We start from the raw sequence: 11,548 nt of genomic DNA on the forward strand, positions 1-11,548 counted from the left end.
CTCTTCCTTTCCCCTGCCCTGCTTTCCCTCTCTGTCCCATGCCTGGAGGCGAAAGGCTTCGAATATGGGGCTGGAAGTGCTGGGATCTCCCGGAACTTCCCACCTTTGGGGTCAGGGTGGGACGTGGGTGCATTGCTGGGAAGTCTGAGCATCAGGAGCTCTCACTCAAGACCAAGGGAAGCTGAGCTACGTAAGATCCTCGTTCAGAATGCTTTGCTCTCTGCGGCAGAGTTGATTTCAAGGGCAGGGTTTTGAGGTCCGTAGGGACCCTGGAGCGTTAAGGGGGAAAAGATATTTACAGGCAGTGAGGCTGCAGGTGAACTCTGCTGTTCTTTGGGCACCCGAAAGATTCGGCTAAGGAGCTTAGTCCTGGGGGTGCCGTCCAAAATTAGCAGGGGAGAAAGAATAAAACTCAGGGGAGTGACTTCAGATGGCCGTGGCTTTTGAGAAGCTTATGGTTTTTGAGAAGCTTATGGCTTCGTGGGACCAGCTGCTGCCTCCCCACCCCGCGTTCGGCCCCTCCGAGCAGCCTCCAGGCTTTTCTTGCCGCTGCGCGGTGGGCGCTGCGTGTACCCGGCTGCGGGGGAAGAGAGGGAAAGGAAAACACCCAAACAACATAATCCCTCGAGAAGCGCTGGAACCGAGTCTGCGAGCTATTTGGAGCGAGGGTATCAGCGCTGAAACGTGGAGGTGAAGAGCGAACAGATTTGCATGCTATATTTATCCCCCAAGTGTGGTCAGGCTCTTCCCACTTGTTTCTGATGGGAAGGGAGGCTTGGGCTGATGGGAGACGTGCTCTGCTCCTCGCTCACGTGGGGGTAATCCCTGGTTTGATCCCAATTCGTGTCGTGGGAGACGTGCTGGGCTCCCCGGGCTGTTCAGCAGCTCTCTTTGCGGCAGCAGGACTGGGCCCGTAGCCCCCTGACGGCTCGGCCTCGGGGAACGCTGCCTCTTGGGGTGTAGCCTAGTCCCTGGGCGGTGGTCGGCAGTAGGTTTTGGTGGTAGGACAGCCTGGAAATCCCTCCAGAGCTCCGTGTGTCCCTTTCTTCCAGTAGAAGGCTAGGAAGGATTGAGTTCAGACAGCAGAGAATTCCAGATTTCTCCTCTTTGCATTAAAAAAAAGTTACACATCCCTGAAGTGTAAACAAGGCGGCTTTGCGAGAAGAGAGATGGGAGAGAGAAGCAAAGGTACCTCCTACTTCCACGGCCAGGAAGGGCTCGGCTTCACCTTGCCACTCCTCAGCAGCTTACAAGCGAGGGACCTGTTCAGATCTGGTGCCTGGATCCCTCGGGAGCTGCTGGTGGGCCAGGCACGTGCGGAGTGGTTTGTCGCCCTGAGCTCGCTTTGTGCCTGCTTGTTTCTGGGATGAATTCTTCGGCATCCGTCCTTCCTTTGGCAGCCTTTTCGCTGGCTGTTAAACCCTCGGGGGCTTTTCCCCTTGGGGGCTGTTTCCCGGGGGCTTTTACAGCACAGCTGTGTGCAGCGGGGACTCCCAGGACACCGATCCTGCCCTTTGAGGCTTCTCTCTTCTTTGGGGGTACGGGAGGAGGGTTGTTTGGTTTTCACCCGGCTTCTTCTACTTTTCTTTTCTCCCTCCAGGGAGAACCGAAACCGGCTGACGCAGATCATGCTCCTGAAGTCCCTGCTGCAGGTATGAAGGTGTCACTGTCCCTGCAGCCGTGTCCAGCCCCTTCAAGGCCCATGGGCAAAGCCACCTGCTGCTGCGGGGGTCCTGAGCTCAGTACCCCTCTCCCCTGGGGTAGTTCAGGAAGAGCTCAAACTGTACTTCATGTCCTCTGCCTGCATCCCCTCTTTATTGCTGTGTTTTAACCCCTGAAGAGAAACTTTCACGTTGCCTTCCTGCAGGTCTCCGTGGGCTTCCAGTGCAGCAACATGCTCACGGCGCTTCCCAGCGCCTTCCTGGACAGGCTGCTCTCCTCAGCCCTCATGGAGGATGCCGAGATTCGCCTCTTTGTCCTCGAGATCCTCATCAGCTTCATCGATCGGCACGGCAACCGGCAGAAATTCGCCACCATCAGGTATGAGCCCGGGGCACGTCGACCCCGCAGAGCAGGCTTTGGGGGCACGTCGACCCCGCAGAGCAGGCTTTGGGAGGGAGATCTGCCAGGCCGAGGGTGCCAGCAGGCTTGGGAGCTGCTGGAAGAGTTCTTATTAAATCTGGTGCCAGTTTTGGGGTGGTTTAATGCCGCAGATGAGCGGTCTGCCGGGAGCCAGAGGGGCGCGGGGGCCTCTCCGTGCCCCGAGGGCTGTGGGACCGTGCTGCTGGGTACAACCATGGTTAGGCAGACTGGTACCAGGAGGATCTGCAGGAGCAGTGGTGTCCTCGAGGGGGTTCATCGACTGCCTTGCATCCCCACAGATAGCCCTGCTGGGCGCTGGTGTCGCCGCGCTGCGTTTAGCTAGCCTTACTCTGGAGAGGAATGAAGCTAAAGAAGGTGACTGATCTCACAGGGAGATATCTCCGGGGGGGTTCGCGGTGGTCCTGCTAAAGTAGCCCGCATGCACGCTGCTTCGTCAACTTGCCTCTGTGTTCCCGAGTGCCACTGCCTTGAAATCCTGTAGTGATTTGGCTCTCTTGACTGTCCGAATTGCTCACGGGGGTTTTGAAGCCATCCTGCAGCTTCCCCACCCTTGGTTCCTCCCGGAGGGCTCGTTCCTGGCCAGAGCTCCGCAGGCGTGCGGGCATCGTGTGTCCTCCTCCTGTCTGAGTTTTCCCTTCCCTTTCCTTGCAGCACCATCAGCGACATCTCGGTCCTGAAGCTGAAGGTGGAGAAATGCTCGCGCCAGGATACTGTCTTCATGAAGAAGGTAGGGTCTGGGTCGAGCTGTCCTTACGCAGACCTGTGTGGGAGCAGCGTCCCGGTTTCCCCAACATGTGCTGGAGATCTGGGGTCCCATGAAGCTCCTAAACCTGGGGATATCCTCAGGAAAAGTCCACGTGCCTTTGTAGACCTCTACATCTGCTGCTTGCCCCAAGGAATGGCTATCCCAGGCGGTACCGGTGCCCCAAGTGCTGCTTATTAAGTCATTTTCACAGTTGCCTGTTGCTTTTTTTTAACCATTTTTATTTCTCCCAACTTTGTACCGTGCCTGAAAACGTTTTCAACCCCTCTGGCACTGACTTCAGGCCCAGAGGGTTTAGCAGCTCGCACACCAGGGAGCAGCAGTGCAGCCCCTGGGCTCAGAAGAGCCGCGTTTCCCTTGGGACAGGGCTCGGTGCTACGAGCACCGTTTGCCCGCCCCGGCCTCTGCTCTCGGCCCTGCTGGTGCCTCTTCCTCGTCAGGATCGAGCGGCTTTCATTTGCTTGCTGATCCGAGGAGCTCGGGATCATGCGTGGGTGGTGGCCCCTCTGCTGGGCCCCTGCTGCTTTTCTTTCTTCGTGTCGACGGAAGCGTTGCTGGCGGGGGATGCTCGGTAGGTGACCGTGTCCCCCCGTGTCCCAACAGCACGGCCAGCAGCTCTACCGGCACATCTACCTGATCTGCAAGGAGGAGAGCAACGCGCAGGCTCACTACGAGGCTCTCTACAGCATGCTGATGCTCATCAGCATCGAGCTGGCTAACGAGGAGGTGGTGGTGGACCTCATCCGCCTGGTGCTGGCGGTGCAGGTGGGCAGACGGGAAGCTGGGCGCGCGTCTGGCGCTCCGTGCTGGCGCTGGCTGGGCCGGGATGCTCCTTCCCCAGTGTCTTGCCTGGCCTTGTCTCCGCCAGACATAATCTCTCCAGATGTGGGCTGTACGTGGGAAGAGGCAGCGGAGGAACTGAAGGAGCCTCTGGGAGGGGTTTGGTTTTGGAGCTGGGGTGTCTGAGCAAGGGGGACGCAAGCTCCTCGCCTGCTCTTGGCTGCTTCTGCCACAGGGGGATGGGACCTGTGCTTGCGGGGATTGACCCTAATCAGCTCGCCAGCTTCTGCAGTGCCCCAAGCCCTGCTCCAAAAGCTGGGATGTTTGCAGGGCGGCGGTGCTGGGAGGCGGATGGGGACCCCCCGGGGACCTTGCCTGTCCCCCACGTCCCGTGGTCCTGTCTCTCTGCTGCAGGAGATCGCCCAGATCAACGAAGACAACCTGACGGCGTACAACCGCTGCGCGCTCTTTGCCCTCGGAGCGGCTTACCTGAACCTCATCAGCCAGCTCATCACCGTGCCCACCTTCTGCCAGCACATCCACGAGGTGCCAAGGGCTGGGGCTGAATCCTCGTCCGCCGCAGCCCCCCTGGCGCCTGCGAGGTTTGAGCTCGGCTCCTTGCTTGCCTTCCGCAGGTCATCCAGATGCGGCAGAAGGAGGCTCCCTATCTGCTCCCTGAGGATGTGTTCGTGGAGAGACCCAGGTGAGAGCCAGCACTGGAAACTCCCTCTTCCCTGCTAGCTGACCCTGAGGACGCAGCACCTGTGGGAGCACGGGGGGTAGAGTGGATCAGCCCTTTGTGTGCCTCTGCTTGTCTTCCTTTCCCATCTGGGGATGGCACGGTGGGAAGGACTTTGTGTTCTCCACCCTTTTTATTTTTGTTTTGATATGAGGAGGACCCCGTGCAGTCAGGGAAGGGTCCGGTTGCCAAAGCTGGTGCCCACAGCTGGCCGTACGCCAGGGTTGCCTCTGCTGGCTGATCCCCTTCCCTGCTCAGGCAGCAGGACGCTGTGCCACCACCTCGAGGACACCTACTGCGTGCTGATCATCCCTGGTGCTGTTCCCTGAGCAGAAGAGGTGCTCACATCTCCCCTGCTTTTTGCTCTTGTTTTTTTTTCCCACCTCGGCAGGCTGAGCAAGAGCCTCGACCGCCTGGGCCCGGAGGTCTTCTTTTGGCAGAGCAAGATCAGTGAGGTGCTGGGGGGCAGCGGCTACAACTCGGACCGCCTCAGCACTCCCTACGTCCCCCAGCTGACAGGTACGTGCCGCCCTGGCGCGCGGGAGGGCCGTGGGGTGGAAAACCAGTCCCTCGTTCTGCACGGTCACGGGGAGGTGAAGTCCTTGTGCTACGCGTGGGCCTGGTGTTTGGTCTGCCTTCCCTTAGAGGGGCGGTTTTGGGGAAAGCGAGACGCAAAACTGTCAGGCGGAAGGTTTCTGGGACTGCCAAATGGGTGGCAGGCTGGACCGAATTTGGTGAATTTGGGTGAAACCTGAGCAGGGGATGGGACACGGGGTGCATCCGGGGGTGCTGGGCTGGCTGCCATCAGCCCTTCTGCCCGTTTACTTCCTCCCCAGATGAAGATCGCCTGTCCAAGAGGAAGAGCATCGGTGAGACCATTTCCCTGCAGGTCGAGGTGGAGTCTAGGAACAGTCCTGAGCGAGAGCAGGTACCGTGATACACCAGGCGTGTAGAAACCGCGTCGTCCCTTCGGTGCTGTGAGCTGTTAGCAGCCTGGCCGCGTGCAGCCGGGTTGTAATTCTTCACCTGGCTGCGTGTTTGGCTGGCTGCGAGCACAGGGCCGTGTAACTCAGCCCCGGCAGGTCTGGCAGTAAGTGAGGGGTAGCAAATCCCCCTCTCCTCACTGATGCTCCCCCCCAGGTGCTGACGGATCCCTGCGTGCCAGGGGAGCTGCGCAGCAGGAAGGGTCTCGCGCTGCTTTTTGGGTGGCAAATCTTTATTTTCCCAGTATGCGTGTTTCTTAGCCGTGGGAGATGTAAGGCCAGGGTGGGTCTAGCCTGAAACAAAAAGCACTTTAAAAGTGCAGGCTGCCAGGAAAGAGATGCCTGTGCCTTAAGGACGGGCTGTGTTTTGGTGCAAGAATGCAGCCCGGGACACCGGTTCTGGGGAGCTGTGATCCCCGGGGAGTTGTCCTGTGCTGCGTATTGAGCCTCCTCTGCTTTTCCCCTCCCTTCAGAGAGCACCAGCAGAAGAGATCACGTATGAGACGCTGAAGAAGGCGATAGGTAAGTGAGGGAGAGGTGGAGGCCGACGTGTTTGGTGGGTTGTGTGTGGGTACAGTCACCCCTCTGCGCGCGTACACCATGGGTCCGCAGTGCTCTGCCACAGCAGCATTGCGCCCAGCTCGGAGGGCGGCCAGGCAGCTCCATCTCCCTGGCCCTGAGGTGTCCCTGAAGCCCCTTCCTCAGCTTTCCAGGGATGCCCGGGTCCCCCCCTGCCTGCTGGGGAGGTGTGGGTGCGGCGTGGGGGGGCCCGTGCCGGGGTGGGGAACACCTGAGAGCCACCTCCCCTCTGCTTCAGTAGACAGCGTCGCCGTGGAGGAGCAGGAGCGGGAGCGGAGGCGGCAAGTGGTGGAGAAGTTTCAGAAAGCCCCGTTCGAGGAGATCGCCGCTCACTGCGGCGCCCGGGTGAGTCGGGGGCCGTGGCTCTCTTAAATCCCCCCAGTCTGCTCCCCTGGGAGAGGTGGGCGGTGGTGGTGCGGCTCTGAATTTTCGCCAAGCCACCTTCCTCCTTCTCTGGGAAGGCCGGCGGGGCGTTTGTCCCGCTTGGGCTGCGGTTCCCCAGGGTGCAGCCGCGCTAACGCAGCCACCGTGTCCGTTGCAGGCGACGCTGCTGCAGAGCAAGCTCAACCAGATCTTCGAGATCACCATACGGTGAGCCGGGGAGGCGGCCGAGCATGCCGCGCTGAGCATCCCACTCGTGGTGCTTGCAGGGACCTGGGGCTGGGGTGTCTGCGATGGCAGGGGGTTGCTGGGAGCAGCTCCTGGTTTGTTTGCTGCGATTCCTCTGAGCTTTGGGGCACTGGGGAGGTTTGCAGCGGTGCAAAAACACGTTTTGGGTTTTTTTTTTTTGCAGCGGGTTTCGCTTCTTCATGAAACAACTCCGTAAAACGCCTCCCTCCCTCTCTCCTCTTTCAGGCCACCACCAAGCCCGTCGGGCACCATCACAGCTGCCTACGGCCAGCCCCAGAACCACTCCATCCCGGTGTATGAGATGAAATTCCCGGACCTCTGCGTGTACTGAGGGTGGCTGCCCTGCTAGGACGGAGCCTCCCCTGCGCAGCCGGTGCCGAAGGACCTCTTGGGGAGAGCCCGCCGGCCCCGTGGGGACTGCGTCCTCGTGCATGTGACAGGGACACGGATGCCGAGGCTACCCCAAGATTCGTTGGCACCACAGACCCGTCTCCCGTACTTTCTTCTGTGACCCCCTGCAGCCGCGTTTTGCGGCAGGAGGTGCGGGGAGGCCTCGTTGCTCTGACCTCCCCTCTCCAGCTTCGGTTTCGGGGAGGAGAGAGGGTCCGGCTCCTGGTGGACAGCACTGGGCACGTACATCCTCCCAGCAAAAAATCCATCCTGTTCCTCGGGGAAGCCCTCCCCGCCTCATCTGTCAGCCACATGGAGAGCCCCTGGCGAGGGTGCAGGAGGAAGCCGCAGGGCCTGAGAGCGTAAAAGGCAGGAGGGATGCGGGGCGCGGCGTGCCCCCGGGGCAGCTGCGAAAGCAAAGCCTGCTGGAGCTCGTGCTCGAGGCAGGTCGCTGGGGGTGGGTACGGTCCCCACGTCCAGCTCCTGGCCTGTGAGCCTGCGTCTTCCTGGCGGCCGCTGTGGCGCGGGGCAATTCCCCGGGCACTCGAAGCTGCCCTGATGCCCTGGACCGAGGGGGTGCCCGGTGCGGCACGAGGGTGGCGGTTGTCCCATCGTGGATGTAGATGCTGCACGCAGCAGCCTGGCTGGTTCCAGGTCACCTGAAAACGTGTTTTATTTGGGGGAAAAAAAGCTTTTTTTCCCTTTTTTTTTTTCCGAGGAGGGGAAATCTACAAGAGCTGTGCTTCTTGTCCGTGTCAGCAGCAGGTTGCTCGGTCTGGCGGCCCGCGGGCAGCGTGCGTGCAGGGGGGCACCTGGAGCCGTGGCGCAAGGCGCGAGGAGCAACCACATTGGGATCATCAGCGCCTTATCCAGCTATTTTCACATCTTCGGTTCAGGATTTCACGGTTTTGGGGTTACGGTCTGCAGAACAGATTTATTTTTAACAGAATCCCTTTGATTAAATCCTGGCTTAAATCAGCAGAGCCCTAACCACGGAGGACACGAGTGCTGCGGGGAGGTGGCTGCAACGAGAGGTGCTTTATGGGGTCCAGCCCTCCGGCCCTGCGCCTGGCGGGCTGTGCATCGGATTTGGGCTGGGGAGAGATGTGGCTGCTGAGGTTTTTCTTCAGGCGTGTGATAGAAAATACCCTCTGGGGAGAATTTGGGATCCTTTTGGCTCTTCCTGAACCAGAAGAGCAAGGTGAAGGTGGTGGGGATGGGGAAGAAAAGGATGCCCGGGAGGCATTCAGTAATTCACGGGGTAAATCTTGCTCCCAAATGCCCTCCAAGGCTCACTGCACTGCAGCTGTCCTCGGGGTGAGCTCAGGTGCCTCTGCTGAGGTCAGGCAGGCTTTGGCCGAGCCAAGCACGGAGCCTCCTGCACCAGGAACCCCTCTCAAATCCTGGAGCAGCCCCTTTCCTTCCAGCCGGGCACTCTGCCCCCGCCTTCCCCTGTGTGGAGAGGTGCAGGAGGGCCTAAAAGTGGGGCCGTGGGAGCTGCACGTGGCACGGGGCCCACAGCGGGGAAGCGCAGCCCCTGGGCGCCTGCTGGCCCCAGCACCTCTGCCTGCCTCCTGCTCCTCGTTTCGGCCACGCCGCGTTTCCCTGCCGCGTCTCCAGGCGGTTATTTTAAGCTGTAATTCCACATTGACATCTTTATTATTATTATTATTTTTGGTCTCTTTTTTTTTTCTCTTGGGGGCGGACATAGTTCATGACTGCCCCGAGGTCAGCGCCTCTTTGTGTGGTTGTCCTCTAATCCGGGTTTAGGAAATGACCTCGCTTAAGAGGACGGGGAAAAACAAGGGTGTAATTCAGTCCTGGGGCCACCTCGCAGCACTTCTCTGCCTCCTGCCAGTGCCCGAGGCTGTCCCTTGCAGCTGCCCCTCTTCAGGGTCCCCCCGTGTTTCTGTCCCCCGCTCCCCTCCCTTTTTGCTCCCCAGATTATGCCCAGGTCCCCCCCCGGACCCTGAATTTTGCCTGGGTGAGGTTTCGGGGCTGTCAGCGGGAACACGAAGAAGCTGCTTGGCAGGAGGCTTTGTTCCCATTGCTGTCCCGACGAAAACGCAGTAGGAAAAGCAAAGAACCCCCAAATCCCTGGGGGGAAACCCCCCAAAACACCAAGAAGGGGGGAAAGGAGAGCGCAGGGTTTGCTCTTTAGACCCTGCCTGGCCCAAAAGGAGGAGCCGTGGGCATGGCACGGGGCACACCCTGGGGGGACCCGGTGCCGTTTGGGGCTCCCAAAGCCTGGACTGCGCCTTCCCCCGGGGCCAAACCCCCGGCGGGGGCATTTCCACGAGCTCCCAGCGCCGCTCCCTTTCCCTGCACCCCCCTCCTCCCTCCCAAATGGGCTGGATCAGGCCCCCGGCTCCCCTTGTAAATGCCCCTACCCCCCTCCCCCCCCCGTGTCAGTGACCTGTTTGTACGTCGCGTTTAGTTTAGACACCGGTGTGCGTAGAGATGACAAAGTGTATTTCTATCAGCTCGGCCGATAGCTGCATGTGTGCGTTTCCATCTCTGTATTTCGGGGGCACTGTGGGTTCCCTCCCCCCCCCCGTGTGTGTACCCGAGGGGAGAGGGCCACGAGGCCGTCGGTATTTCCAAACGCACCCTCAAATAAATGTTGATGTTGCCAGCTCTGGGGGTCTGCTCTCTTTTGGGGGTCAGGTTTAGCAAAATGGGGGTCCTGGCCTCGTCTGTGCCCTGGGTTTTGCTCCCTTGCGAGCTGCAAACCTCCTTAAATCAGAGCAGCAGCTCTTCCATCCCGCTTCCCCTACAGCCCCAGCCGTGCCTCGTTGCTCCCCCGGCTGCAGGATTTGGCCTCGCAGTTATTTTCTCCCCCCCACCTCTGCAAATAAAACCCATCCTGGACAGCCGGCTAGCTTGCAAAAAAAAAAAATTATTTATTTTAGAATCCTTTTAATCCATCATTTACAGTATTGTACAGCTCGCTGAGAGTACGAAAATAACCCAGCTCCCCCGGGGGCGCCCGGCCGCTGCCTCGGCGCCTTCGGCCCGGACCCCGCTCGGTGTCGGGGCGGGAGGACGAAGCCCTCGGTCGGGGTGGGAGGACGAAGCCCTCGGTCGGGGCGGGAGGATGAAGCCCTCTCCCGGGAGCGGCGGGCGGAGGGGCGCTAACCGACGAGACGACGAGCGATGGCTGTTCTAAGTGACACACATGCCGGCGGGACGCTAAAGCTACGCGGGGGCCGCCGCGGCGGGGGGGAGTGGGGTGGGATGCCCCCCCGCCCCCCCCCCCCCGGGCTGTGCCCCGCTCACTGCCCCTTCTTGTAGGCGTTCTTGATGATGGCGTTTTTGAACAGAGTCACCAGCGGGGTCTGGCTGTGCTCCGAGGTCATGAAGCCGCCGTAGCGCTTGTCCTTCAGGGGCGCGTGCCAGCGGAAGTGGCGCATGCGGTAGGAGCCGCTGTCCTTCTTCTCCTCCTCGCCTTCCTCCTCCTCCTCCTCCTCCTCATCCTCCTCGGAGAAGCCGGGGGAGCCCAGGGGGGCGTCGGGCCCCAGCTGGCGGCGGAACTCCAGCGGGTAGCTCTCGGCCGACTCCTCGTCCACGCCGTTGGGGTACACCTTGATGGGTCTCCTCTTGCGGCCCACCGGCTTCCCCCAGCGGAAATGCTCCATGGAGTAGGAGCGCTTGCCTTCTTCCCGCTCCAACCCCGCTCCTTCCTCCTCCTCCTCCTCCTCCTCCTCGGCGGGCCGCCGGGGCGGCAGGGGGACGCCGGCCGCCTCGTCCCGCTTGTGGCCGCTGCTGCTGTTGCGGCGGCCGAACTTGTTCCAGCGGAAATGGCTCATCACGTACTTGCGGACGCTCTCGGAGAGGGGCTGCAGGTGCCCGTTGCCCGGGTACATGGGCGCCTCGGCCGACAGCTCCGCTCGGCACGCCTTGGCGCACGCCTGCGCGGGGGGACCAGAGGGACGGGAAGGCTGAGCTGGGCCGTGCGGGGACATCGGGGACATCGCTGTCCGTCCCCACCCAGGCACCCGACCCGCTCCGTGGGGATGTGAAAGGTGTTTGGGGGGGGGCAAAAATCCCCCTCCTCCCCCCCCAAGAGGCTGCGCGTTGGGTCCCTGGAGCCCCTCAGGCCCTGCAGGGGACGAGCTGTGACAACCGTCCTGTCACCGCCGTCCCTTTGCCAGTCGGGGTGAGCCGAACGCCCTCGGGGACGGGGGAAGGCCAAGGCCCAACTTCTGGAGCTGCTGCGCGTAGGAGGGGCGCTGAAAGCTCAACGATTTTGCCATTGTCACCCAGCCTGAAGAAATCTGTCACCATGAGGGTGCCCCAACCCTGGGGGTGCCCAAAGCCGGGCTGGACGGGGCTGGGGGCAGCCTGGGCTGGGGGCAGGGGTCGTGCCCATGGCAGGGGTGGCACTGGGGGGGCTCCGAGCTCCCTGCCAGCCCAAACAATTCCAGTATTCAGCGCAGCCAAGAGGCAGAAGCCCACCAAAACCTATGGCTCATGGGGCCCAAGGCGTCACCTTGACGTGGTGACCCCACGGTGACAGCACCCCCACCGCCCCCTCCCCATCCCACCGCCGTTTCTTGGGTGAAAAACCAAAGCAAGCGC

The 11,548-nt window shown here is 61.1% G+C and overlaps 2 protein-coding genes across 6 annotated transcripts in view; one reads left to right on the plus strand and one right to left on the minus strand.

The window, feature by feature from the left end:
• The window catches only part of EFR3B (EFR3 homolog B), a 33,589-nt gene extending 26,224 nt beyond the window's left edge, over positions 1 to 7,365 (plus strand). For 4 of the 5 annotated variants that reach the window (XM_035322635.1, XM_035322636.1, XM_035322637.1 and 1 more), the window contains exons 12-23: positions 1,601 to 1,652; positions 1,868 to 2,040; positions 2,755 to 2,830; positions 3,470 to 3,631; positions 4,061 to 4,192; positions 4,282 to 4,349; positions 4,777 to 4,904; positions 5,222 to 5,313; positions 5,842 to 5,890; positions 6,186 to 6,292; positions 6,489 to 6,538; positions 6,803 to 7,365. In XM_035322635.1, coding sequence (XP_035178526.1) covers positions 1,601 to 1,652; positions 1,868 to 2,040; positions 2,755 to 2,830; positions 3,470 to 3,631; positions 4,061 to 4,192; positions 4,282 to 4,349; positions 4,777 to 4,904; positions 5,222 to 5,313; positions 5,842 to 5,890; positions 6,186 to 6,292; positions 6,489 to 6,538; positions 6,803 to 6,908 — 1,195 coding nt within the window. In that variant the 3' untranslated portion in view covers positions 6,909 to 7,365. The remainder of the gene's footprint in view (positions 1 to 1,600; positions 1,653 to 1,867; positions 2,041 to 2,754; positions 2,831 to 3,469; positions 3,632 to 4,060; positions 4,193 to 4,281; positions 4,350 to 4,776; positions 4,905 to 5,221; positions 5,314 to 5,841; positions 5,891 to 6,185; positions 6,293 to 6,488; positions 6,539 to 6,802) is intronic. The other variant, XM_035322634.1, reaches the window with a different exon arrangement.
• Positions 7,366 to 10,242: 2,877 nt separating this feature from the next.
• POMC (proopiomelanocortin) lies at positions 10,243 to 10,941 on the minus strand. Its single transcript, XM_035322040.1, has one exon. It carries the CDS (start codon positions 10,939 to 10,941, stop codon positions 10,243 to 10,245), a length of 699 nt encoding a protein of 232 aa, XP_035177931.1.
• Between the last annotated feature and the right edge of the window lie 607 nt (positions 10,942 to 11,548).

This window comes from Oxyura jamaicensis, chromosome 3 (assembly GCF_011077185.1).
Source record: "Oxyura jamaicensis isolate SHBP4307 breed ruddy duck chromosome 3, BPBGC_Ojam_1.0, whole genome shotgun sequence".
In the NCBI taxonomy this organism is placed as follows: Eukaryota; Metazoa; Chordata; class Aves; order Anseriformes; family Anatidae; genus Oxyura; species Oxyura jamaicensis.

What these genes read in the sequence shown, in the direction of transcription:
- POMC (XM_035322040.1), bottom strand. Translation starts at nt 10,941, where the DNA reads ATGTCCCCGATGTCCCCGCACGGCCCAGCTCAGCCTTCCCGTCCCTCT.